This window comes from Lipophrys pholis (genome assembly GCF_963383615.2).
Source record: "Lipophrys pholis genome assembly, chromosome: 2".
Taxonomy (NCBI): Eukaryota; Metazoa; Chordata; class Actinopteri; order Blenniiformes; family Blenniidae; genus Lipophrys; species Lipophrys pholis.
Genome location: NC_137636.1, coordinates 11,583,354 through 11,607,127, shown reverse-complemented (window position 1 = coordinate 11,607,127; position 23,774 = coordinate 11,583,354). Strand labels below are relative to the sequence as shown.

The 23,774-nt window shown below is 39.6% G+C and overlaps 1 protein-coding gene across 2 annotated transcripts in view; it reads left to right on the top strand.

The window, feature by feature from the left end:
- kif18a (kinesin family member 18A) overlaps positions 1–23,774 on the top strand; it is a 30,061-nt gene that overhangs the window by 516 nt on the left and 5,771 nt on the right. For both annotated transcript variants that reach the window (XM_080458536.1, XM_080458535.1), the window contains exons 2-14: positions 1,354–1,696; positions 3,322–3,479; positions 3,784–3,888; positions 4,465–4,575; positions 4,843–5,040; positions 8,873–9,049; positions 9,156–9,230; positions 9,378–9,478; positions 13,157–13,319; positions 14,174–14,338; positions 15,256–15,377; positions 16,311–16,600; positions 18,578–18,634. In XM_080458536.1, coding sequence (XP_080314662.1) covers positions 1,384–1,696; positions 3,322–3,479; positions 3,784–3,888; positions 4,465–4,575; positions 4,843–5,040; positions 8,873–9,049; positions 9,156–9,230; positions 9,378–9,478; positions 13,157–13,319; positions 14,174–14,338; positions 15,256–15,377; positions 16,311–16,600; positions 18,578–18,634 — 2,035 coding nt within the window. In that variant the 5' untranslated portion in view covers positions 1,354–1,383. The remainder of the gene's footprint in view (positions 1–1,353; positions 1,697–3,321; positions 3,480–3,783; positions 3,889–4,464; positions 4,576–4,842; positions 5,041–8,872; positions 9,050–9,155; positions 9,231–9,377; positions 9,479–13,156; positions 13,320–14,173; positions 14,339–15,255; positions 15,378–16,310; positions 16,601–18,577; positions 18,635–23,774) is intronic.

The window sequence follows — 23,774 nt, the reverse complement described above, 5'->3', positions numbered from 1 at the left end:
GTATACACTCAACTTACCATGTTAAAACATGGGATGCCAGTCCTATCATTAATATTTACATGCGGGTAATAAAACAACAGATCCCATACGCAAAAACATAGTGTGTTTTGTAGTTGATTTGTTTCTCTGTCAAGTTGTCCTTGTTGATTTCTGATGGAATATTTCATCTGTCTTTTGGCATTTCAAATCTTTTTGTATTTCACCTTGCTAGAGGTTTCATAGTACACATCCATTCTTCATCCAACTGGTGCAGAGCCCAGCGGATTTTTAATGAAAGCGGCTTACAACTTGTACAGGTCATAAGTCCATCCCATGTAAAAAAAAAAAAAAACAGAGCAACGAACTAGGAAACACTCAGGTTCACACCTACGGGGTAATTTGGAGACACCAATTTATCTTAAATTAGACTTTTAGACTGTGAGAAGGACATTGAGTTCTGAGAGAAATCTCATGGGGTTACGATGAGAACATGCAATATACAGAAAGGCCCGACCCAGACTTGAACGAGGCAAAGAGATGGTGCTTATCTCTATCCCACTGTGCAACCCAGGTTCCAAGTCTGTTTACCCCATGCTCCTTCAGAGAATTAGGATAGCTCTGTCATCTAACTATGTTTTCTTCTCATCATTGGAGAAGGGTGTAGTGGTCAGCACTCTTACCTCATAAAGAATGTCAAGGGTTTGAATCCAAGCATGGCCTTTCTGTGTGGGTTTGCGTGTGTTTTCTGTCGGTGAACTACACAAATAAAAGCCCCAATAATGCTTTTTGAGGTCCTTCTGTTTTTAGTTGTCATTGATTTGTTCTTTTCTATCAATTTTACATCACTTTTTAACCTTGTGGATATTTTATCTCTTTTTCATCAACCATTGTTTTTGCGGAAGTTTGTGATTCTGTGGTCATCTTGTTTGTGGATTTTCTAATTGTTGTGGGTATCTTTGTAGTACTTGTTATGTATTTCAGTGAAGTAATTTCTACTGAAGGCCTATGCCTGGTACACTCAGTGAGTAATCTTTCTGTGGCCACTTAGAAATAAACAACAATGACGGGATGCAGTAAAATCAGTGACAGCCTTAACAGATATGTATGAAAATTGCAGAAGCTTTTCAAATGAAGCCTTTAAAATGACAAATTTTGAATTATACTTTCACAATTAAGAGTTTCATCCCAAGCTTGTCTATTCATACCTCTTGTTTCATGATCATGTGACCGTGAGAGGTACACTTTAATGTTTGTTCAATGTCACCTACATGTATGTGATTGTTTCAAAGGAATATTTTCCCAGACCTGCCAGTATTTACCATTTGCAATGTGTGAAATACTGCTAACACTTCTCCGTCTGTCTGTATTTTGCAGCAACACCTCAGTCCGTGCACAGGGACCACAATGGCAAACGATGTGTGCAGCCATGTGAAGGTGGTTGTTCGGGTGAGACCGATCAACGACCGCGAGAAGCGTGAAAACTCTCGAAATGTGGTCCAGGTTGTTGACGGTCACATGCTCATATTTGACCCCAAGGAAGAGGAATCATGTTTTGGGTCACGGAGAGTACGGAACAGAAACCTCAACAAAAGGGCAAACAAAGACATGAAGTTTGTTTTTGATCACGTCTTTGATGAGAACTCCACTCAGGTTGACATTTTTGAAAATACCACAAAGGTCGTGCTGGATGGCCTCATGAATGGATTCAACTGCACAGGTAACTAATGACTATAACCCATCAAAACGTGTCGGCATGATCACAGGACAGAACTTCCTACAGATGCTTCCTTGTGTCAATTTTACAAATGTATAATATGTGATGAATGTCAATATTGTTTACAACAGTAAAAGTGGCTTTTAGTAGATTTTATATACTATAGCTGCAGTATTGACATCACAGCGCTGCCAGGTAACCTTTCCACACATCCTATAATTTATTCCAGTAATCTCTACAGTCCTTTAAAACAAATGACATGTTGTTTTGATAATGAAATATACTTTCAGTAGAAATTACTTCTTTGTGGTTGTGCTATACAGTGATTTCAGTTCTATTATCTTGTATTGTCTATCAGAATGAGCTATAACATCAGACCCTAGCTGTGGCACACTACGTGCAACTTGCTTGATCACCACAGCCTATCCTCACTGTTATTAAATGAGCGGAGACGTTTATAAATGTATGTTTTACTGCCAGATGACATCAATTGGAGCAACGTCTAACACAGACTGCTGGTTTTACAACCGACTACGTTTAAATTGAAATTGGTTACTTCACCAAACATTTTAGAATTGCATTTGATTCAGTGTAAGAGTCTACTCAGCGCCTCCTTTTCACGGGGGACTCAGCAAGTCATTCCAACTTGTACTTGGCTACAATTTACACTAGATGCATTTGCCACCACAACCAGAATTTGAACCAAGTACCCCCCTGCGCGCGCACACACACACGCACACACACACACTCTCTCACACTCGAGGTCAAGACTTGACACAATGTGCAACCAGGGAGCACCAAGAACCTTTTGATTGTCAACAACTTGACTCATTCAAAAGGATTTGCGAGCTTTTGGTTTCTTTTGGTCGTTTTAGGTCACCCACCCCCCAATTTCAATCCGAGAGTGTCATCGTAGTGTAAATATCTGTTTATGCATAAAATATGTGTCACTTCTGTCATAAAATGTGCTAAATGACTTTACTGACCACACACATTTAAGGATTTACAGCTTTAGAAACTTTAAACTTCATAATCTAGTCACGAGATTTCTAGATGATATTGTCTTCACACTTTTGACACAGTATTTGTTGGAATGTGTTGCTGCTGATCTTGACCAGGACACTCTTGTAAAAGTGATTTTTAATCTCACTGAGGTTTCCGTGGTTATATAAAATAGATTAAAAATATTGAGCACAATTGTTTGTACAATATGATGTACTATTATATGCAAAGGGGAATAAAACCCTCAATATGACACACTATTAGGTCGATATAGATCGAGAAATGCTCATGTAGTGTCTTGCACCAGTTTTACGTGTACAGTTCATAGTTGGTAAGGAAGAGGTTCGTTACCAAAGCAACCGTTATGCAGAACAACAGTACATGCACCTATCTCAGTGTATATATTCATACATTCTTTGAATCTCATAAATTTTACTGTGTAAGTTCAGGAAGAAAGGGAGACGTTCTCAAATATGTTAAATATATGTTGTCTTATATTTGCTTAGCTAGTTATTTACATATTTAAAGCGATGCCTTTTCCAAAGAAAGGTCTTTGTTGTATTTGTTGTGATGAACATTATTGTTTTTACACTTTTTCCTTTTGGTAATTTCTTGTCTGGTTTCAGTGTTTGCCTACGGAGCGACTGGAGCAGGAAAGACACACACCATGTTAGGCTCACAAGATGACCCCGGGGTCATGTATCGCACAATGAAAGAGCTGTTCAAGCGGATGGATGATGTCAAGGACGAGAAAGAGTTTGCAGTTGCATTCTCATATCTTGAGGTGACCAGATAAATATTACTAGTTTTTTCACTTTGCTTTCCTCAATCTCAGTATTAATGCCAAACTTGTTTCTTGTGATTTTCATACTTTTGCAGTGTCATGTTTATGTATAACCTGCATTTCTGGCTCTTCTCAGTGCATGACAGCATTTGCTCATTCGTGTTCACTTTGATCGTAACTTCAGAGCTTTCTTGGTGTCATCTCATGTATTTCAAACAGCTTTAACCCAGTCGTACTTTTTGTTTATGGGATGCTTTTAATGGTTTTGCTGCTGCTGACTGCTATACCTGCTGTTTGTTCACAGGTTTACAATGAACAAATCAGAGACTTGTTGACCAATACCAGCCCTCTTGCTGTCAGAGAAGACGGTTCTAAAGGAGTAGTTGTTCAGGGCCTCACACTGCATAAGGTTAGTAACACATTTGAGCCATAAATGTCCTTTTTATTGTTGTGCAATATACGGGTGTCATTGCTTTTAATTTATTGTACAGGGTCTAATTTAAGTTGCCCTCACTTGTTTCTGCAAATTGGATGGCAATGTTTGTTTGTTTTTTTTATCCCAAAGTTGTTGTTTTTTTTGGTTTTTTTTACAGGGTCTTATAAAAATAAATTGCAAGACAATTGATTTCAGAACTGCACTGCTATTGAGAATTGTTCATGCCCTTGTATGCTGAAATGACAGGAATCTGAGAAAAACTGGAAAATATATAATTTTCCCGTACTTAATTGACATGAGTGCTTTTAGTTTCTATAATTGTGTGCACAAAATGATGCAATTCCAATTTTTTGTCTTCTTGTGAAACAGCTCCTTAAGTTTTCTTTTTTAAATAAAACGAGTTTACCTTTAAAGGATACTCTGCATTCTGAGGGTAACTGTTGAGTTTCTGTGGTGTTCTCATTCACTGGCAGTTTCAAATTGAGTTTTTGTACTGTTTCAACCACTACCACACATGTTCTTTTCCCTTTTTTTTTTTTTTTTTTTTAGCCCAAATCTGCGGAGCACATCCTTGAGGCTTTAGATTCTGGCAATCGTAACAGGACCCAGCATCCCACTGAAATGAACGCCACATCTTCTCGATCCCATGCTGTATTTCAGGTATTCCATTCTTCATTGATAATTCCCACTGGACAACTGTGCTGCACTGTAATAAGTTCATGCCGACATCAGCATACAAATACAATTCATCCTACAAAAGAATATGCATAAACATAAAAGCTAAGTCAATATTTACACTTATCAATTTCGAGTAGGCGGGTACTTACCTACAAGCTTTTCCTTGAGTAAATATGTAATAAGTAGAATCTCATTTGGCTGCAATGCATCACAGTTTGGCTCTTGACAGCTTTATGTTCTTTTCTCTAGATATATTTGAGGCAGCAGGACAAAACTGCGAGTCTCAATCCAAATGTCTGCATTGCCAAAATGAGCCTGATTGACTTGGCTGGCTCCGAGAGAGCCAGCGCCACCAACGCTAAAGGGGCACGCCTACGTGAAGGCGCTAACATCAACCGCTCCCTCCTCGCACTAGGAAATGTTATAAATACTCTTGCTGACCCAAAGGTGAGTTTTCTTTACTTTATGTGTACTATGTATCTTGGTCCTACAGTAGCAGAGTGATTTAGATTAATTTAGATGAGTTACTCACTGCATAATAAGATGAATTGAGATGGAAATAGAACCCAAATGAATCAGATCAAAGTTATATCAGTTTATGTTGTTAAGAATGGATTTTGCATCCATGTCAATTTCACATTACAGCATCAATCTATGTCACAAACACTTCCCATTTCCCAAGATCGCCCTGCCCCAGGTGCCCACAGATTCTCAGAAAGCCTTATGTTTTTTTTCTAGTAATCGGGGGCAAAACATGAGAACTAGACAGTGGGAACGTAGTCTCCCTGAATATTAAATGGTGTTTTTATGGCGCAATCTCTGAAACATCTCCATGGCAGCTGGTAGTTAAAGTTGGTGATCTCTTCACGAAAACATAACAGTGAAATTAGTGTTGTCTGCTCACTATTGTAATTATCTGAATCTAAAATTATGAATACTCAGAAAGTATTTCTGTCTTACCATAGAGAGAGAGACACACATCACAGCTTCTGTCAGACTAAGAAGAAACTTTAAATGAAGACAATTTCCTTGGAAATTAGGGCTGCCAAAATTAATGCATTAACGCAGATTAATCTGATTAAAGGTGTTCATTAACATTAACCCACCTGTAGCACAGAAGGACTCAAGATCCCTGAAGCGTGTCTGGCAACACATTTCCAGCAGTTTGTTTAAGTAGACTTACCATCACGCATGCGCAAATGGGCAGTTGATCCATCACAGAACCAACTCAACATGGAAGATGCTAAACGGCACATTGACGTCCTTGATGGGAAATTTGAGTCCCAAAAAACCCAAAATGAAATAGTCGCCCGACAAAGTATTATGCACACTGCAGGAAGGAGTTTTCTTTTCACTAAAGTATTTCCATCTTAAAATACCACGTTAATGCAACAGTCGGTGATTGTGCTGACTGTTTGACTCAGTTGAAGCCAACATTGTAAATAAGAAGCGGGTCAACTCTCCTTTCAGACAATGTCCACAAGTTGGTCTTTGTAGCTGGCTGAAAAGGGGCGTAATGGAGTACGTTAATGTCGATAAATCTTTCTCTTGAAAAAGAGAAGGGTTTTTTTATTTACAGAAACTGTGAAAGGTGTTTAATAAACACCTTAAGTGCATATATAATCCCTTCTTGAGTGTTTGCTCATCAAAATGCAACACAATTAATTGACATTAAAAATGTTATATTTAATCCTGATAACTGATTAAAAAATGTTGACAGCACTATTGGAAACGTATATTTTCCCACATATATTTTTATTTTTTACTACTGTCCAAGCTCATCACCCTCAACTGCAGATGTTATATCGTGTTGAAGACATTAATTATATAGATGTGTCTATATGTATTTGCTGGTTTTATGGCCAAATAGAGTGAATTTTAGTAATCAACTATGGTGAAATGTTTTGGTTCGTATTGGGTTCATGGTCGCAAATAGTTGACATGTATTGATATAATTTGCTTGACGTTCTTTAGAATATTATGGCGGTAGGTAGATGAAGTTGACCAAGAGCCTCCATATGAAACGGAGAGCCTGGGAAGTGGAGACTCAACTGAGTATTTGGGTATTACTTCATTCTAGTTGCATACATTAACCTGTCAAGCAGTCTTCTCATTTTACACACCAGTCTCAAGGGATGAGGCGCAAGCAGGCCACATGCATTTAGGAAGTGCTGTGCAAGTACACACGGCCATGTTGAAATTTGATCCCTCTTCCACAGGTTACCTCTTTCTTTGGGTAAAGCCGTGTTCGTTGATGGTAACCGTCCAGTAGGTGTTGGAACCTGACCACTAATATTTGAGTGTCGCAGTCATTGGCTCATAGTTTGGTCAACTGGGTCTACAATACCCACCATTTCTTTCCCAGTGATTATTCGTGCTCCAGTGTTTACTGCCGGCAGACAAGGAATCCATGTTGTGACTGTTGTTTACAGGAAAGAATGTCCCCACTTGTGTCTGGGCTGACATGCCATTCGTTCGAGTGAGAAGAATGTCTGCTACGTCTGTTTGAGCAGTTCAGTGTGTCATCTTCATGCTTTGCCGCACAGAGGTTTTTGTTGTAAGTTGTTTGCCTTCGGCAATGTTCAAACTAATGCAGAAACATTTGACGACACACCAGTTCTTGGCCTCCTTCCACACAAGGCCAGTGTTTCCTGCCCATGAAAGGGGCTTTCTGGACCAGTCGTTAAACATGGCTACATGCGATATTGCCAATCGTGCTCAACAGCGTAGAAAGAGAAAGCTGAGCTTTTTGGAAATGCTGTCATGTGGTTAACATTTTTTAGATGCGGTCATGTTCCTTGCAGCTATGAGTAAGCAGCAAACTTTCCGTGCTGCCTTCTCTTGGGTTAATTGTTTTGAAATAATTCTGCGAATTGGATCTCCAAGCTCTAAAATTACTGTTACACACTGTTAATGAGTAGCATTTATGACCTTTGTGCTAATTGCTATTTTATGTTCATGTAGTTGTCTTATGAGCAGAGAGATGTGTCCAGTAGAATTTAATTCTGGTCTTAGGTGATAATAATTAAACAGAAAGCATTGCTGGTCGTGTCACCATGGTGCTGTGAGTTCACAGTCAGTTAAGGACAAAACTTCTGCCTTATTCACCGTAAAATACCTCACAGCGGCAGGATGGCGGATGCTTTAATATGGTAGCAATGAGCTTTATGTTTGGTACACATGTAACTCCAGCAGTTGAAAAGAAAAAAAAAAAAAAAAAACAGTTGGGTGAATCATGTGTCCCAGCCTTACTTTTGTTTGCCAGCTGAAAGATTTTTGAGTCGAAGATTTACTGAACTCTCCGGTTGTTTTTGCCTTCGAGGTGGACGACGAGTTTAAAGAAAACCATCTGGAACTGTTACTAATGATTTGTAGCTGCATTACCCACCTCTGATTTACACAAGTACAGGCCCGTCCATTCACCTTTAGGCAGGAGAGATCATCTCATTCTGAATCTTTGACAGATTCATCACAATGGATCACAGTAATGAAGTCCAAACAAACAGAGCTTCAGTTTGCCTATTATGGTTATTTACTTTCAGATTATGTCTCTGACATAGCTTTGAATGTGTGTCCTCGTTAAAATGGCGACTTTCCCAAATGGCACAGTTACCCTGACACTCCCCGGACCTGACATGAACTACAGCTAAGATCTTTGAATCCAGATGTAGACTTAGGGTTTTTCCAGGGAGAAGTGCAGGCATAACTGTGATCCCCAAAAGAGATCATTTTTCACTCCTTTGCAAACTTATCTTTAATGTGACTTTCTGCAATCCCAATGCCCACGAGATTGTGACTCACCTAAGCAGCTGTAGTTTATCTAATGCCACTATTGGCGGCTGAGCTCTGTTCACCGACCAGCTGCAGAGAGACCTCAGCTCTTGAATGAACGCTCCACACTGAATTTTGTTCCCGGTTAGGTTTATTGGTCCCCACCAAACAGTGTAATGTTACTAAGCTTCTCTTGTGGAGCACGTCCAGATGGAGAATGCATGTTAAGGCACTACTCACATTTGCGGTTGCTCCTCTACATACTGCAGCAGAAGCATTCTTTTCCAGGTTGTTTTTTTTATCTTGATTCATGTTTTGTTTTGTCACAAGTTGCCAATTTTGTGATCCTGTATTTGTTAGTTTAAAACTTTCATTGGATGAACTTGCCAAGTCCACTGAAACCTCAAGAATTTTTTTTTTAATGTTGTCCAAGTTGCTTGTCTGTGTATGCTTTAAGGGAATCCAAAACCAATTTTTGGACTGATCGTAAATGTTTCGTCTGTTTCAGAGTAAGAAAACTCACATACCATACAGGGACAGCAAGCTGACGAGGATACTGAAGGACTCTTTGGGAGGCAACTGCAGGACGGTCATGATTGCCAATGTCAGCCCCTCATTACAGTCTTACGATGACACCCAAAACACACTTAAGTATGCCAACAGAGCCAAGGAAATTAAGACGTCGGTGAGTAACAAACCCATCATATTGTTTTGTGATTAATGTAATCTCATGGCCATTATGTAAAATGTTTTCAAACAACTAATTCTATCTCAATGCTTTTGCTTTTTAGCTGAAGAGTAATGTCGTCAGTCTGGACAGTCACATTGGCCAATATGCGGTCATATGTGAGAAGCAGCGGCAGGAGGTATCGTAAAACAACACAAATAGAAACCACAAATTGACTGTCCTGTAGTTCCTTTTTTTTTTTTCTAAAATGTTTGGCCTTCAGCATTTGCTCACCAATGTTTGGTTTATGTCGGACTGATATTTTTCTTTTTTCCCTTCTGTAAAGATTCTCCAGTTAAAACAAAAATTGAAAGAACACGAGGCGAAGAACAACACGCCAGATGCTTTTAACTTGATTTCTTCCCAGAAACAAGCAGAGTTCAAAAGGTAAGCATGTACATGAGCAGGATTTAGAGTCTTACAGCAAGTTAGTTGTAGCTTTTTGTCATAAACCTTTTTTATTGTCCACTGTCTAATTTCAATTGTGACACTCATTCAGTCTCAGAACATGTAACCTGCGTTTACTGATGTATTGTGTTGTGTTGTGAAGCGAATGCTGTGGTTCTTGTTGCTTTGGCTCCATATCGATTCATGATGGGCGGTCTCAGGCTCTGTAATTTGGGCAAGAAGTCTTAGCTTTTTTTTTTTTTTTGAAATCACCAAAATATGAATCATTTAAGGTAATGATTCTTGGTAAAGATGCTGACTCAAAATATATAGTAGGTGGCAAATCATTCTGTGGTGGTCCAATATTTCGTTCGCACAAAGAAATGTATTAAAGTATCTGCAGACTTTCAGCTATGAATTGCAACTCTCATTTACCTATTAAGCAGATTTATGTACTTGCAAAATAATCAACATGCTTTCACTTCCATTTATTGCGGAACAGTTAGTAGACAGTATCCTCTCTGTCGAATTTCCCCAGATCTTTTTGGAGCTTCTCAGGGCATCTCTGGACTGAATGGGATGTATAATCCCCATAACTCTGGGTGTGCCTCAGGGTGGGCTTCTGGGTGTCCAACGCTGGGCTTGCCTGCATTGAAGGCATCAATGGCACATTCTCCTCAGCTTGATCTTCAGTAAAGTGTAAAGGTGTAATGTCTGTATCATTATACTTGAGCAGGATACCCAGCAACACCATGAGGGGAAAATACGTTCTGTCTCAATTTCGTTATAATTTCACCATGTATGTGGTCACCATCGTCGAATGAAACTCCATTAAATTAGTTTAACAATATTATTTAATAGCAAGTGGTGGCTTCAGTTTTGTAGTTCCCCAGCATTTGCTTTCAGACATAGCTTTGCTGTTGAAGGTCACGCTTCATTAAGTTAGCTGAGCTACAAAACAAAAGCTGAGGTTAAAAAAAATCCTGGGATCTCCAAATACTTTGTGCTTATGGTTTGAGGGGCATAAAAAGGGTTTGTTTGGAGTGTTTTTAATTGTGACTTATAATGACGGTGCAGCGGTGATGGTGAAAAGTGTTTATTTAGCTCTTCTACACTCCATATACATAATCCCCAAGTTCAAATGTAGTTTTTAACCAGGAGCAGCACTTTCAAGGTGTCATGCATGAAAAATGTTGCTAAAATAGAAGCAACGCAACCTTTTTTTTTGCCCGTAGCACTTCTGCAAACTACAAAACACAATGTCAGTGTGGGTATCATTAGTTGAAGCTGCCAGCTGCTGTTTGTTTATGTGCTTGTGCTGCCGTGTGCATATACTCATTACGCAGCACATTAGTGGACTTTGTGACAAGCAACCTGCAGAGAATCTCCCAAAAAACTAATTGTCTGAAGTGACAATTATACATGGCTATTAAATTGTTAATGTAAGGCTTGATCAATTCCTTGGTGACTTGGTGTTATGCCCACCTCTTAGATTTAGTTTTTAATTTTGTTTTCGTTTGCAAAGTACTTTGTTTACCGCCCATTAAACACTGTTCTATGAATGAGGTTCTCAGGCCTCCTGGAAAATTCTTATTTCATGGAATCCAAGTAGTTCTTGATGGGGACCTCATGCTGCACTTTTAGGTCGAACAAGTTGCATTAATGCAGATCATCCCCTCCATTCCATCAAAGTGACTCACTGTTCTCTCCATAACTGAGACGTATAAAGTAGTATTTGACAATATGAAAAAATAAAATATGATTGCAGCCTCCAGATGGCATTTCATAATATTTGTGGTTATACCTTTGAATTACCACTAAAATTCATTCTATTTACAAAAGAAAGATTTCAAACTCTGCAATACATTATTTTAATATGCATTTACTTCCTGAGTTGTACTTGGTCGATAACACTAACAATGTTAAAAAGTAATTAATTGAACTTTCAAAAAAATTCTGGGTGGAGAGAATCACTTTTCAGTTCCTCTGTCCATCTTATTTACAGATTTTACCCACATAGATTTGTGGGGTGCAGAGACCAATCTCAGTGAGTATATGTGCAGGCAAGGTACACCTGGGACAGGTCGCCATCTCGTCACAGGGTGAACCACACAAGACCAACCTGTATTCGAACCAGGGACATTCTCACTATACAGCCTGATATTTTAGTTTGAGGTTGCATTCATTGCTGCTACTTACACGCATAATGTTATTTGTTCATCGGCGCTGATGATTTTGCATTCAGAATGAAAACGCATCATTGAGGGAATTCAGATTTTCCTTTTTGATCTGCCGTGAAATGCTATACATACCCATAAGTACAGCAAATCCTGGGCTTGGTGAAGCTGCTATAGTTTGTATGACTGTCACATTCTTACTTAAAGGTGGATGTCAAATAATAATGAGGACAGCCAGGCCTCGACTAGCCTTTTGTGATTTAATCGGAATTTCCAATTTTTTATATTTTCCTTAAATCACTTCAGCCACATCCTATCCGGTGGTCTTTAAGGCATGCAGTGGCATCTGTCAGGGTATTTGGGTTGGGGGCGGGGGGACAAGGAAAAGCTGAATGAGTCTCACTCCCACACACTTCATTCACTGGCATCAGAATTCACAACTCGCACAGTGAGAGGCTCTGAATAGAAGCTGCACGCTTCTCACACTATTAAAAATTCAGCAGTCTAGCAAGGCCACGACGTCTCCTACGTCACTGGAGTTACATTGAAGAGTGCAGTCACATTTCAGCGACAGCTCTCCAGCCTTATTTACCTGCATGCCTCTCATGTCTCTCCTCTTGCTTTAACTCAAATAGACAGCCACTTGCATCCAATCTGGGTATCACCTCAACTCTATTCCAGGAATATGTATATACATCATAAAGCTAAGAATATCTTTCTGGCTCAGTATGAACTGATGAGGCATCTTGTACAAGCCGTAGATCATAAAAACAGTTATAGCTGTGACTGAATAATCAAGTCTTTTCATCCACTATGGTAATTTACGTAAGTCAGACTAATGTAAATTAATGAAGTTGCTTTCTAGCATAATCATTATTAGATATATTACTGTACTGAACTAAATATAATAAGTCAAGAGATTATTGTATATCTCTTGACCTTTTAGGATGTGTTAAATACTTGATCAAGTGGCCTGCGAGGAGCTCTTGGCACAGCAATATTATAAAATCTGCCCCTTACATGGGGCACAGCAGCTTATAATCACATTTGGCTTGAATCCCTGTGGTGATGGTGCTGTTTTTATTGCATTACATTATACTAAGAGCTGTTTCTAATATTGTGTCCCCACTCATGTATGTGAATCAGAGTAGACAAACACCCCTTCAGTATAATGCAGTCCAAAACAACACCACAGCAGCCACTGGAAATAACCATAAAAATACTGTTTCTATGAAAACTGTGTTTACTTGTGTTACCACCACATACTGTTTTTTGTTGTTGTTGTTTTTAAGCTTTTTTAATAGCCACATTCAATCTAATGGTGTTAGTGAATTGAAAGTATAATTAGAGAGAATTGCAGGGGGAAAATATATATTTGAGAGGCAGAGGGTAACTAATTGAAAAAGAGTGTAATAAAATAGAGGGGGGGGAAAACTCTTATTACTTAAGAAGTTTGACATGTTAATGCAGCGCTTGTTGGAAAATATCTCTCTCCCTCTAGGGTGTCAGAAGCGCTGCAGCGAATCTTCTCAAGCCGAGCCCAAATCAGGCAGGAACAGCTGGATCTGGAGAGACAACTGAAGGAGAATGAGCTGCGCCAGCGCTACAGTGAGGAGGACAACCTGCAGGTCCAATATTTCTGTGCCAAAGAAAAGACTGAGAAGGTAGCTGATGCTTACACTGCGATCCACAGATTCCATCATCCCTGCAGAAAAACAGCTGCTGAGTCATCATTTCACTTCTCTGTTCTCTATAGTTGTTCCTAGCCCTTCATTTACGCCGCAACAGGACAGGGTCACTGCTCATCAGCTCCTGGCTGCTCTCTGCCATTTTAGTCCCAGGGTTGGTCCCAGCTGCATGGGCCATCTATATAAAAAAGTCAATTCTCAAGGATTGTGGGCACTAAACTTTGCACTGTCATGCAAAACCAAGTCAACTATGCAAACTTTAATTTTCAAAATACCTAATCTGTGATCACGCTCTTTAGACCTCCAATCTTAATAAACCCACTTTGCTGCATTAGGGCCTAGTTGACTGAGTCACAACAGGATACACCCTGGACAGGTTTTCCGTCACAAGACGGACAGTCGCATACACTCATGTTCTCATACATACATGGAAGAAACCAGAATATCCAAAGAAATCTGCACACACAGGGAGAACAAGCAAACTGCATACAAAAAGGACTTGAATCAGAGGCCCTCTCACTGTAAGTCGAGAGTGCAAAACATCCTTCCATCATGGGGCCAACAGACTTAGTCAAAACAGTGTTTTTCTTACTTTTACAACTGTATTCTACATAGTTTTTAAAGTCTTTTTGAAAATTTAATTCATGCTGGTATGTTTTTAATGTAATTTTTGTGTGTGTATGTGGGGGGGGGGGGGTTATTTTTAAAATTTATTTATTTATCCTTTTTGAATAGCTTTTGTTGCTACAATATGCCATACAAGTATCGATGCTTTTCTTTGCCATACAACAATCAATATTTAGGCTTCATTTTCTTGTCATTGTCAATAGGCCACTTGTAAGTTCGAGCGCAAAATTGCCAGATTACACACGCAGCAGCAGCACATTTCCAAACGTCTGATGGAGGCAGAAGCACGTTTTCTGGAGAATGACGGCTTGCTTCATCGTGTTGAGAACGAGATAAAGCTGCTGAAGTCCAACGATCAGACCTCAGAGGTGTGTAATTTGTTTTTGTTTGTCATAAAAAAAAAAAAGAGAGATATTATGTAGTTATCTGTGATGAAGAAATCTGTTTTTTTCACACAATTTATGTTCCTTTTTTTATTTCTCTTGCTACGTGAATGCTAGGTGTGTTGTAACTTCAAATAATGCCATCAAACTGATTTTGTAATCTTATTTCTTTAGGTGATGTTTAACAGAAAAATCCAACATGTTAATGTGGCAATGGTGATGAATTGCATATTTTTCTCAAGTCTTTTACCAACCGATCACGATGGATAAATGGGGAAAGCTAAATGGTTAATTTCTTGATTTGGAGTCCAATGCTCAAGATTAAATGTAGAGGAGAAACTTTACAGTGTGGGTTACATCCATCAAAACTCATGGCTTGGTGTTTTTTTGTTTGTTTATTTTGGAAGGTAGGCTGAGTCTCTTCTGGTGTCGTGACTGTCTTTGTTTTCTTCCCATCTGTTCTCTCAGTAATTAGAACCGTGCTCATTTTATTTCTCCAGCTCACTCGTGGATCACTGAAGAGAATAAATCAATACCCTTTACTCATCCCTCACACAGCAGCCAGTTACCTAAAACCATGTCCATGTTATTTTTTTCTTCTTTCTCCTTTCTTCCAGGAACTGACCCAGAACTATGACGCACCTACCGGTCAAATGTTCTCTCTGCTGTTGTTTCGTAGTTTCTTTACGTCAGAGCCCCCCTCCCTCTTTGCTTCACCCCGAGTGGACAGCTTTCCTGATGAAACATGGATGAACACAAAGTCTTTCCCGTAGCCTGACCCTCAGCCATCTTTTCCCCCCTCTAATTCTGTCCAACAGGGTGCTAATTAAGACTGCTGTTAAATTAAAACGACTGTTTCTTCATCGTTTCTGCTTTCTGACCTCCCCCCTCCCTGTGCTCAGGTGTTAGAGAAGGACCTACGTTGCCACAGACTGGAGCTGCAGGTCAATGATCTCAAACAACACATCAAGCAGATGGTGGAGCTCACCACGGTGCAGGATCAGGAGAACAAACGCATGCAGAAGTAGGTTGACCCAGAATTTCTTTCAATTTAATTGAGTGAATTATTACCGTTGGCGTACCTGAAGAAACCGCTCTTCACATCAGACTAATCCTGCTTTCCTGCTGCCTTGGTCCTTGTTTTCAGTTTTGTGGAACAGAATTAATGAAAACCTGCCCCCTTTATTTCGATATCCCAGGGGTACACTCATGGTCGGCTTGAACCACCCAGAGTTTTGTTTTCGGGATGGCTGTGCATTAAGTGACTGGTTAGCATGAACAATATTTCAATGCTGTTTTTACAGCAAATACATTTTTCTACATGCTGTCAATATATAGTGAGCCCGTTTTCATGACACTAAAAACATTTAAACTGTGTAATCAGGTGATGGTAATAGATACTATATGATGCATTTTTATGCACTTCATGAATTTGATCATCCCCCACAAAAAACATATATATTTCAGTACATAACTGGATTTCTTTGTGAGTTCTTGTGTATATTCAGATGCAATCTTTTGCGGCCGTGGCTCAGTTGGCAGAGCGGCCATCTCTCAATCGGAGGGTTGCAGGTTTGAACTGTCCATGTGTCAAAATGTCTTTGAGCAAGACACCGAACCCAAACCTGCTCCCAATGGGTGCACTGAGTACCTTGCATGGCAGCCGCCTCCCTTGCAGTGTGAATGTGTGTGTTGGGGACTGCTCAAGCAGTGGAAAAGTGCTATAAAATCATTTAATTTATAGACATAGAAATTAATAACTCCAGAAATCAGTTAATGATCAGATGTTCAAAGTTTATGTAAATGGCTTCAGTGTGGCTTGCGTCGATGAATTTCTGCTGTTTTGACAAACTGGACGCTAAAAATCCACAACCAGCCTAACTTTCAAGATTATTTTTATTTATTTTTTTACTGGTAAGCAGAATTGTCTCAATGTCATGTTCACATTGCTTTTCAGGATGATCAACATCTTACTGCCGGCTCACAGTCGGCATTACTCGTCGCTTGGCGAGTCCGGGCTGGCCACAGAACTCGATGACAAGGAGAACCACGAACTAGAGCAGCTCGTACTGAGGGAGAGGGGCGTGGCATGGGCGGACCAGGAAGATGCGGGGCAGCAGCAAAACGGAGACGTGAACGGTGCAAGCTCACAGGAGATGATTGAGGCAAGAAGAGTCAGGGTGCATGGAGAGCTGGCACCTGTCCTGTCTTTCTCACGTCTGCTGTACCACCAGAGTAGCCCCTGCAGTAAGTCAATTTGCTCCTGTGATCATCGTATATCTTCACATGAGCCGACAGCTGAAAAATAAATAATATTCTCATTTGTCGCGGTGGGGGGGGTTCTTTCGTTATACGCATTGCTTAAGTACTAAAATTTAATTTCACATGACCTGACTGGAAATATGTCGGTCCACCAGAGGAAAGAATAGAAATACTGGAAGACCCGACCACATGACCACAAACAGCTTGACTCATGAACAATGAGACAGTAATGGATGTTTGCTGATACTGAGGATGTGTCTTAATTGTTAACGAGCACCGTAGATGACACACCACAGTCTATTTTTTGAGAAGAATGTGACTGAAAAACATAATCCCAGACATGCGTTCGTCAGTGTGTATTGATTGTAAGATAAATATAGACGGCAAACAATTTTATGTGAATGCGGGTAATTGTGATTAATCCGGTGCAGTCATTTCATCGAATGCATCCAACAGTAGAATAGATTAGAAAAATTAATGAAATGTGACTCTTGCTGAATGTCCATTTACAAAAGCAGACTCTCAGCTGACAGCTTGAACCTTTCCACACCGTGCATGCTGTCTATGTTGGCCTATGGATTAATTCAGCGAATCGACCATTTATAGGATAGACTGCAATTTATAGCAAAAGTGCTAGGTTCCCTAAAAATAATCCAAAAACAAACAATTTCAGTGTTTTGACTGTTTTCGGAAACCTGCTAAGTTACATGTGGCCTTTTGTGACATGAACAAAGAAGGATAAGTACGGTTATCGGGTTTAATCACATCTACTTTAATTATCTACTTTAACTCTTTTCACTGAGCCTAAACTTATTATTCATGTCTTCTTCTTTTTTTTTCTGTAAAAATAAAATATCAAGCTTACTTGTCTTTTAAATATTCAAATTGATGCAATATAAGATGCAGTAGGTTCCGTTGGTTTCATCTTCCCAGTTTTTCTAAGAAATACATCTACTGTTCTCGTGTGTTGTATAAACTTGTGACATCTGGATGCACATTTTTACAACGTCGTTAAATTTAGAATCAGGTCTCCCCTGTAAGCTAGTTCAACGAGGCCCAGTGTTGTTTGGCATCCGTCCAGGTCTGGAGTGTGTTGTGGGACCCACGAGACTGCGCACTTCATTTTTTACTGTCATCTCTGCATGACCTAGCAGCACCAGGCCCTCATGATATATAAGCCATGACAGACAGCGGAGCATGAACCGAAACTGTCCAACAATAGTCACTTACTATGATGCTGTCTGTTGTTTGTCTGGCGGCAAAGTCTGCACCTGTTCCCCTGCTCACTCGTTTCAAAATCCATTACATTTAATAATTATTTGAGGGTTTTTTTTTTCCTCTCCGGTTGACATTTAATGTGATTTATTGACATTAATTCAAAGGATTTGATGACTTCCGAATACAGCTATTAGTGTCAGCATCCCGTGGGTTATAATTTAAACTCTGAAAGATTTTAGGACATTCACAGAAGTGCCAAAAGACTCAACTTGGTCTCAAGGGAATTCATTATGAATAAAAAGGTTTTCCAGCCAACGTTTTCTTCTGATTTTACATCTCTACCTCATTCACTGTGCGTCATGTCTTGGCTTCTATCAATCTCTTCTTTATTTTATGTTTTACATTATCCAGATCGCCTGCTTGTCAGAAGGAAGTTTGTGTAACTGACTGAACCTCTGTCCAGTCTGCACAATAAAAACCCAATCAAAGCTCCTCTGAAGATTTTACCTCAATGATTTTGTATTTTTATGTCGGAAAGAAAAATATTTCCATTAAAATTTCAGCTGACTTTTGGCTGACCGGATAACAAGCAACACAATTTCAGCTCCCCCCCCCCCCCCCCCCCCCCAACCTTCATATGTGACATTTCACAGTGAGAAATATTTTTCAGATTGCAAAAGCTTGTCAAGCTTTCTTCCTTGTTGCCTTGTTACGTCTCCTCTTAAACTTTTCTTTAATTCTCAGGTGCTGAGAGGCACACAAAGCGTACGTCGCTGAGCAACACCGCTCCATCGCCGAAAGGTAAATCGACTCTCCTCTCACCCCAGTCTTGCTAACATACTGTAGTCATTAATCTAAATCCCCAGCATACCTATTAATCCCACCAACTCCTCAATCATTCACTTATCCGTTCTCACCTTGTCACCTTTCACTCTCTCCATCACATTTACGCAAACGCACTTTAAGAGACAATTCTACACTTTATTGAGGCAGAACACACAGTTCATAAAGTGGTTGAATTGCCATATAAATTTGAAATTGTTGTGTGTATGCCTAAATTTCCTTACTTTGCCATGATGTTTCTATTTGCTGAACAGGTTTTTAGCCGTTTAGCTATAAAGAACTTGTTCGGAGTAGTAAAATACACAATAAAAAAACAGACATGTAATATAATTTGATTTATAGTCGTGCTGCAGACATTCTGTCCTGGCCAAAAAAATTGAATAATGAAATGATGTGAGTACTCGCAACCGGTTTTATAGAGGGAATTCTGTACGTGGAAAGCCTTTGGGGAAATGTAACACAAAAAACTTTGTGAAATATGGCTGATCAAATTGGCTGTAATGACATCTACTGCAGGTGGTCTACATTTCATTGAAATATATTGTGGGAAATGTAACTTTTGAAGAGAATACTTCTGCCAGATGACCAGAGTTCCTTGAATGGGAATGAAATACCAAAGCACCGGGGAGTTTGTCACCGCTGCTATTAAATTTCCCTGCAACTGATTGTAATAAGTGAACTCTTAATAGAGCATTTGGTTTTGAAAGTTTGTCTAATATTTATTTAAAAAAAGCTCTGCTCTCTGTGGCCGCCGTCCTTCTGACCACTGTTTATACACTACCGCTGAAGCCAGTTGTTTTATCGTTTTTCCATTTAGTCAGTCATTGTTTTTCACTTTTCGTTGCTGATCTGCATGTGTCAGTGCCTCCAAACACTCTAATTGTTTTGCTATGGTCCGCTTTGAATCTAAACACAAAAACATTAAATGGTTTTTCTTGGTCCTCTTTCAGTTTAATGCCGCATTTGACACACCCGCAGTAAAACTTTAAGTGGATGTGGTTTATGAAAAACACTTATAAAAACACTTTTCCTTCCACTAATGCAATAATACTTGATATATTAATCCCTGTTATTAACAATAAAGTTATTTAGGTACATAAAATAATGCGGCGATCCACACCCTCGCTCAGACTCGGCTTTTAGATGCAGAGGGAAGCTATTACAATGTAATGTCAACAACGGTGGACTCAGCTGTCCACCATTATCTCCAAATGTCCCTGAAATAAAAACATGTGAATACTATGGTAGTCATGGCTACATAAAATATTTGGAAGTGGGAAGCCGTCATATTCCCTCTTTCCAGTGCAGACGTCCGTCTCTTTTCAAACTTAAAACGAGCAGCTTTTGGCACTGAGGGATTATGACACATTATGCCGTCACAGGCTCCTCCCGACCTTGCTTCACTGCTACTGCTGTGGCTGTCAAACACATCTACTGCTTTCAAAGTCACTGCTTTCACAAAATCACTTGATTCACTGAAAAAGAAAAATCAATCTACATCTTTTTGGAGGTCTAAAAGATTGAAGCATTTTGGTCACACTCATAGGAATTAGGACAATCATGTGTACCATGGTGAAGATACTGTGGATGTAACTTGAAATCTGACTATGCAGGTGTTCCTGTTGGGACATTTTCAGATTTTTCTTTCTTCAGGCTGATCTTCTGCATCATTTTGCTGTTCGCTTTGCGTACAACTTTACACAGGAACACTGGTATAGGGCCAAAAACATGATTCATCATACTGTTAACCTTGATGTAGCCTACTGTAAAATACTGTGAAATAGCAGGCATATATCTGATTCTCTCATTTTTGTTAATAAGGTCGCTAAAATATTACAAATACCTGGCATTATGAATAAGTCTTAGCCGATACCATTGGAGATTACAACATTAAAAAAAAAGATGAAAACCCCACAGTTCAGATACACTCCAGCTATATTGAACAATATTACCTTTGTAAAATAATGAATTTTTGACCACTTTGTTGCACTTCGTTCCTGTATGAGACTACCTAATTTAGTGAGTGTATAATGAAATAGGTTGATACAACATGACGTGTGGCACCGGCCAGAACAAATTAAAGAGTTACAACACTATTCTTTGAAATATGACCAAGGGAGATAAAGAATGTTTGTTTTCATCCTACACTTTACTTTTGGGGCCACTATTGTCATCCTCTCGGCCAAATTCTGACCGGACATTTCTATCATTTAATTTGCTACCTTATTTCTCATAAATTGTAAAAGTAAACAAATTATATGTCTCAAATTTAATCAACACGTTTGATGTTTTCACCTTGAAATAAACTGTCAGCTCCAGCTACTTTGACACCTGTTTAAAATGTGTGTAAAATATCCACCATCCTACCATTACATGTAACTTTATTCATTTTTAGAACCTCGCTCTATAGGCAACACACTCAAGTGATGGGGGCTGCATGTGGCCCGCCAGCCACCATTTTCCTATGTCAGCTCCTAACCTTTTATACCACCTGCACAGAGACCTTTTGAAAGCTAAGCTCGAGCTACAGTAACAGAAACTATTATAATGGGAATAAAACAGCAGCTTTATTTATTCAGCCCAGAAATAACTGCCTCCGCTTTACTATTTTGCTGCTGTTGCTATTATGTAGTCACCGTTTCTTTTGTCTGTTGAAATCACTACTGTGCTCTTCAATTATGCACTCACTGAGTCACACTTGCTGCCCGACCATGTTCATTTGATTCACCAGCGACTAGCTGTACATGCATGTCACACATGCATGCATGCTGTGCATGCGCATACACACAGGAGGCACAGCTTCACGTTATGACCTGTGCAAAATCCTTCCTCGGTGAGCGACCGTGTGGGAATTATTAGGAGCTGAAACGACACGAGTGCTTCAATGAGCCAGGCCTTTATTTAGCATTCAGACAAACTCCTCTGATGTTGCCCTGATGCCGTTTGTCAGTCCCTTACTGCTTCCTCAGCTCTTAATGGTAGTCACTGCAGCATGTTATGAGAAATAGCTCCACCCTGCAGCTTGCGAAGCCAATCAGATTTCATTGGTTTTTACAGAGGGTTGTAGTTTTGAAAAAGTATTAACTCTTTGTGGACTGCAATATAATAGCACATTACACAAAAGACATCACAATGAAGGATGATTTCAGTTTGTTGTTGGTTATTCATAAGCATTTATTGAGGTTCATGTTTTTCTTCAGAGCTCTGTCACCACATCCACTAAACTATTGTTTTGTTGTTGTTTTTTGTGTGTTCTTTTTTAAGTTTCCCTTATAGCTTAAATTGCTAAATTCATTCAAATATCTCTCCCCTCCTGGTTTTAGCCCTGCCTTTTGCTTCAAGCATCTGTTAGTTTGGCTTTTTCCTCCATTCTGCTTTTCCTTCCCTCCCACCCTGTAATGTTTTTTTTTTCCCTCTTCTCTTCTCTCCCTCCCTCCCTCCCTCCCTCTCTCTGTCTAGCGTCTAACCCTCCCAATCCCTCTTGAGCTTCATTCATGAAAATGCAGATCCACAGCAGGGCAGGAAAAAACGTCAACAGACGTAAACTCCCCTGCTCCACCAACCAGAAAAGGCGCACTATAAAAAACAGGCAGCAGCAACCAGGCGACCCTAATTCAGTGCAGCCTCCACCAGAAATAGCAACTCATGCATGTATTAATCCCCTACAAGCCAAAAATATGTGATTGAAGGAACTCTGCTGCCATTTATTGCTGGGGACAACTCCTCTGCCACCTAAAAGGGCTATTTATCACCATCTCTTCTCATGGTGTGCTGTCTGAAGTCTGACTCACATTTGCTAAATATTGCATTTGATATTTCTGGAAATGTATAAGTCAGTCATTCACCTTTTGCATTTAGTGTTCCCACTTCCTTTATGTGCTGGCATTTTTTTCCTTTTTAGCCTCCTCCCTAACCCGTGCCACACCTCTGCAGGAAATGCCATGAATGTAATGGTGCTCCTAATGTGATGCAGACACTGCGATTTAACCTCTGTCAGCAAGAAAAACATGTTCAGGTGGAAAGGCTGCTGTTTTTCAAGTGAACCTTGACGATTTGATTTAAAGAATTACTGCATACACTGTAATGATTTAATGTATACTTGCATTTAAATGTTTTCATATAGCAATCCCGATTGAGTTTGGACAGAAGCTGCAGACTACGGTCTAGTCATAATTTATTCCAAACATAGGGGTTATGTATCTATATGTGAGCATTTGATATTGCATAATCAGATTTTTAGTACAGGGTACAATTAAAATGACATTTTTACCTGTTTGTGTTGCCAGTCTACTTGGGTATGAAAAATTGCATCAGTAGCTATCAGTCCTCAGACCTTGTCTCTCGTGTCTCTGGCGCTCTCTAACAACAATCCAGTTTTCCCCACATCATCTTGGCTGGGTTAACACATGTCTGCCACTCCAACAGTAAACCTCTGGCCAGCTAAAGGATGCTACTTACTTTTCTTTCATTTCATGACTGATTTTGGCATTTGCTTGGTTTTGACCTGACGTTTGAAACAGTTCATCTGTTCCGTGTTTCTCAATATGTGGAGTCACCAAACAGCTTCGGGGGTGCAGCAGCAGTAAACATCTGCTCTTCAAAATTTCCCAAGAAAAAGTACAAATCTGGATTAAAAGGGGATGATTGTATTGTAAGACTCTTGTTTCAGTGGCATTTTAATTACTGAATTTGATGTGCTCAAAATGGAGATACATTCAATTAATAAAACAAGCTTTATTTTAAAACCATCAGTGTAAAAACAGTTCCAGACTATTTACTTTTATTGAATGTCAGTCTCAGCAGTCATCATAATACAATGTGAAAAACCATAAGATGTCCAGCAAAGCAAAGCCAAATCACTGAGTGACGTTAACGTTAAAAAAAGATTTGTTGCAGAGGAGAATTAGGTTGGTCATGAAGGCAAAGATAAATGATTGTCTATGTTGAGTCCCACAAATGCAGTTTGATGTTGTAGACTCGCTAGCTAATATTAGCACACTGGACACTGCGTCAGGGCACATTCATCAGCCCCGGATCTTTCATCCCCTGGTACTCTCGGGGAGGGTACATCTTCGGATTAAGGGAGCAACAAGCTAAG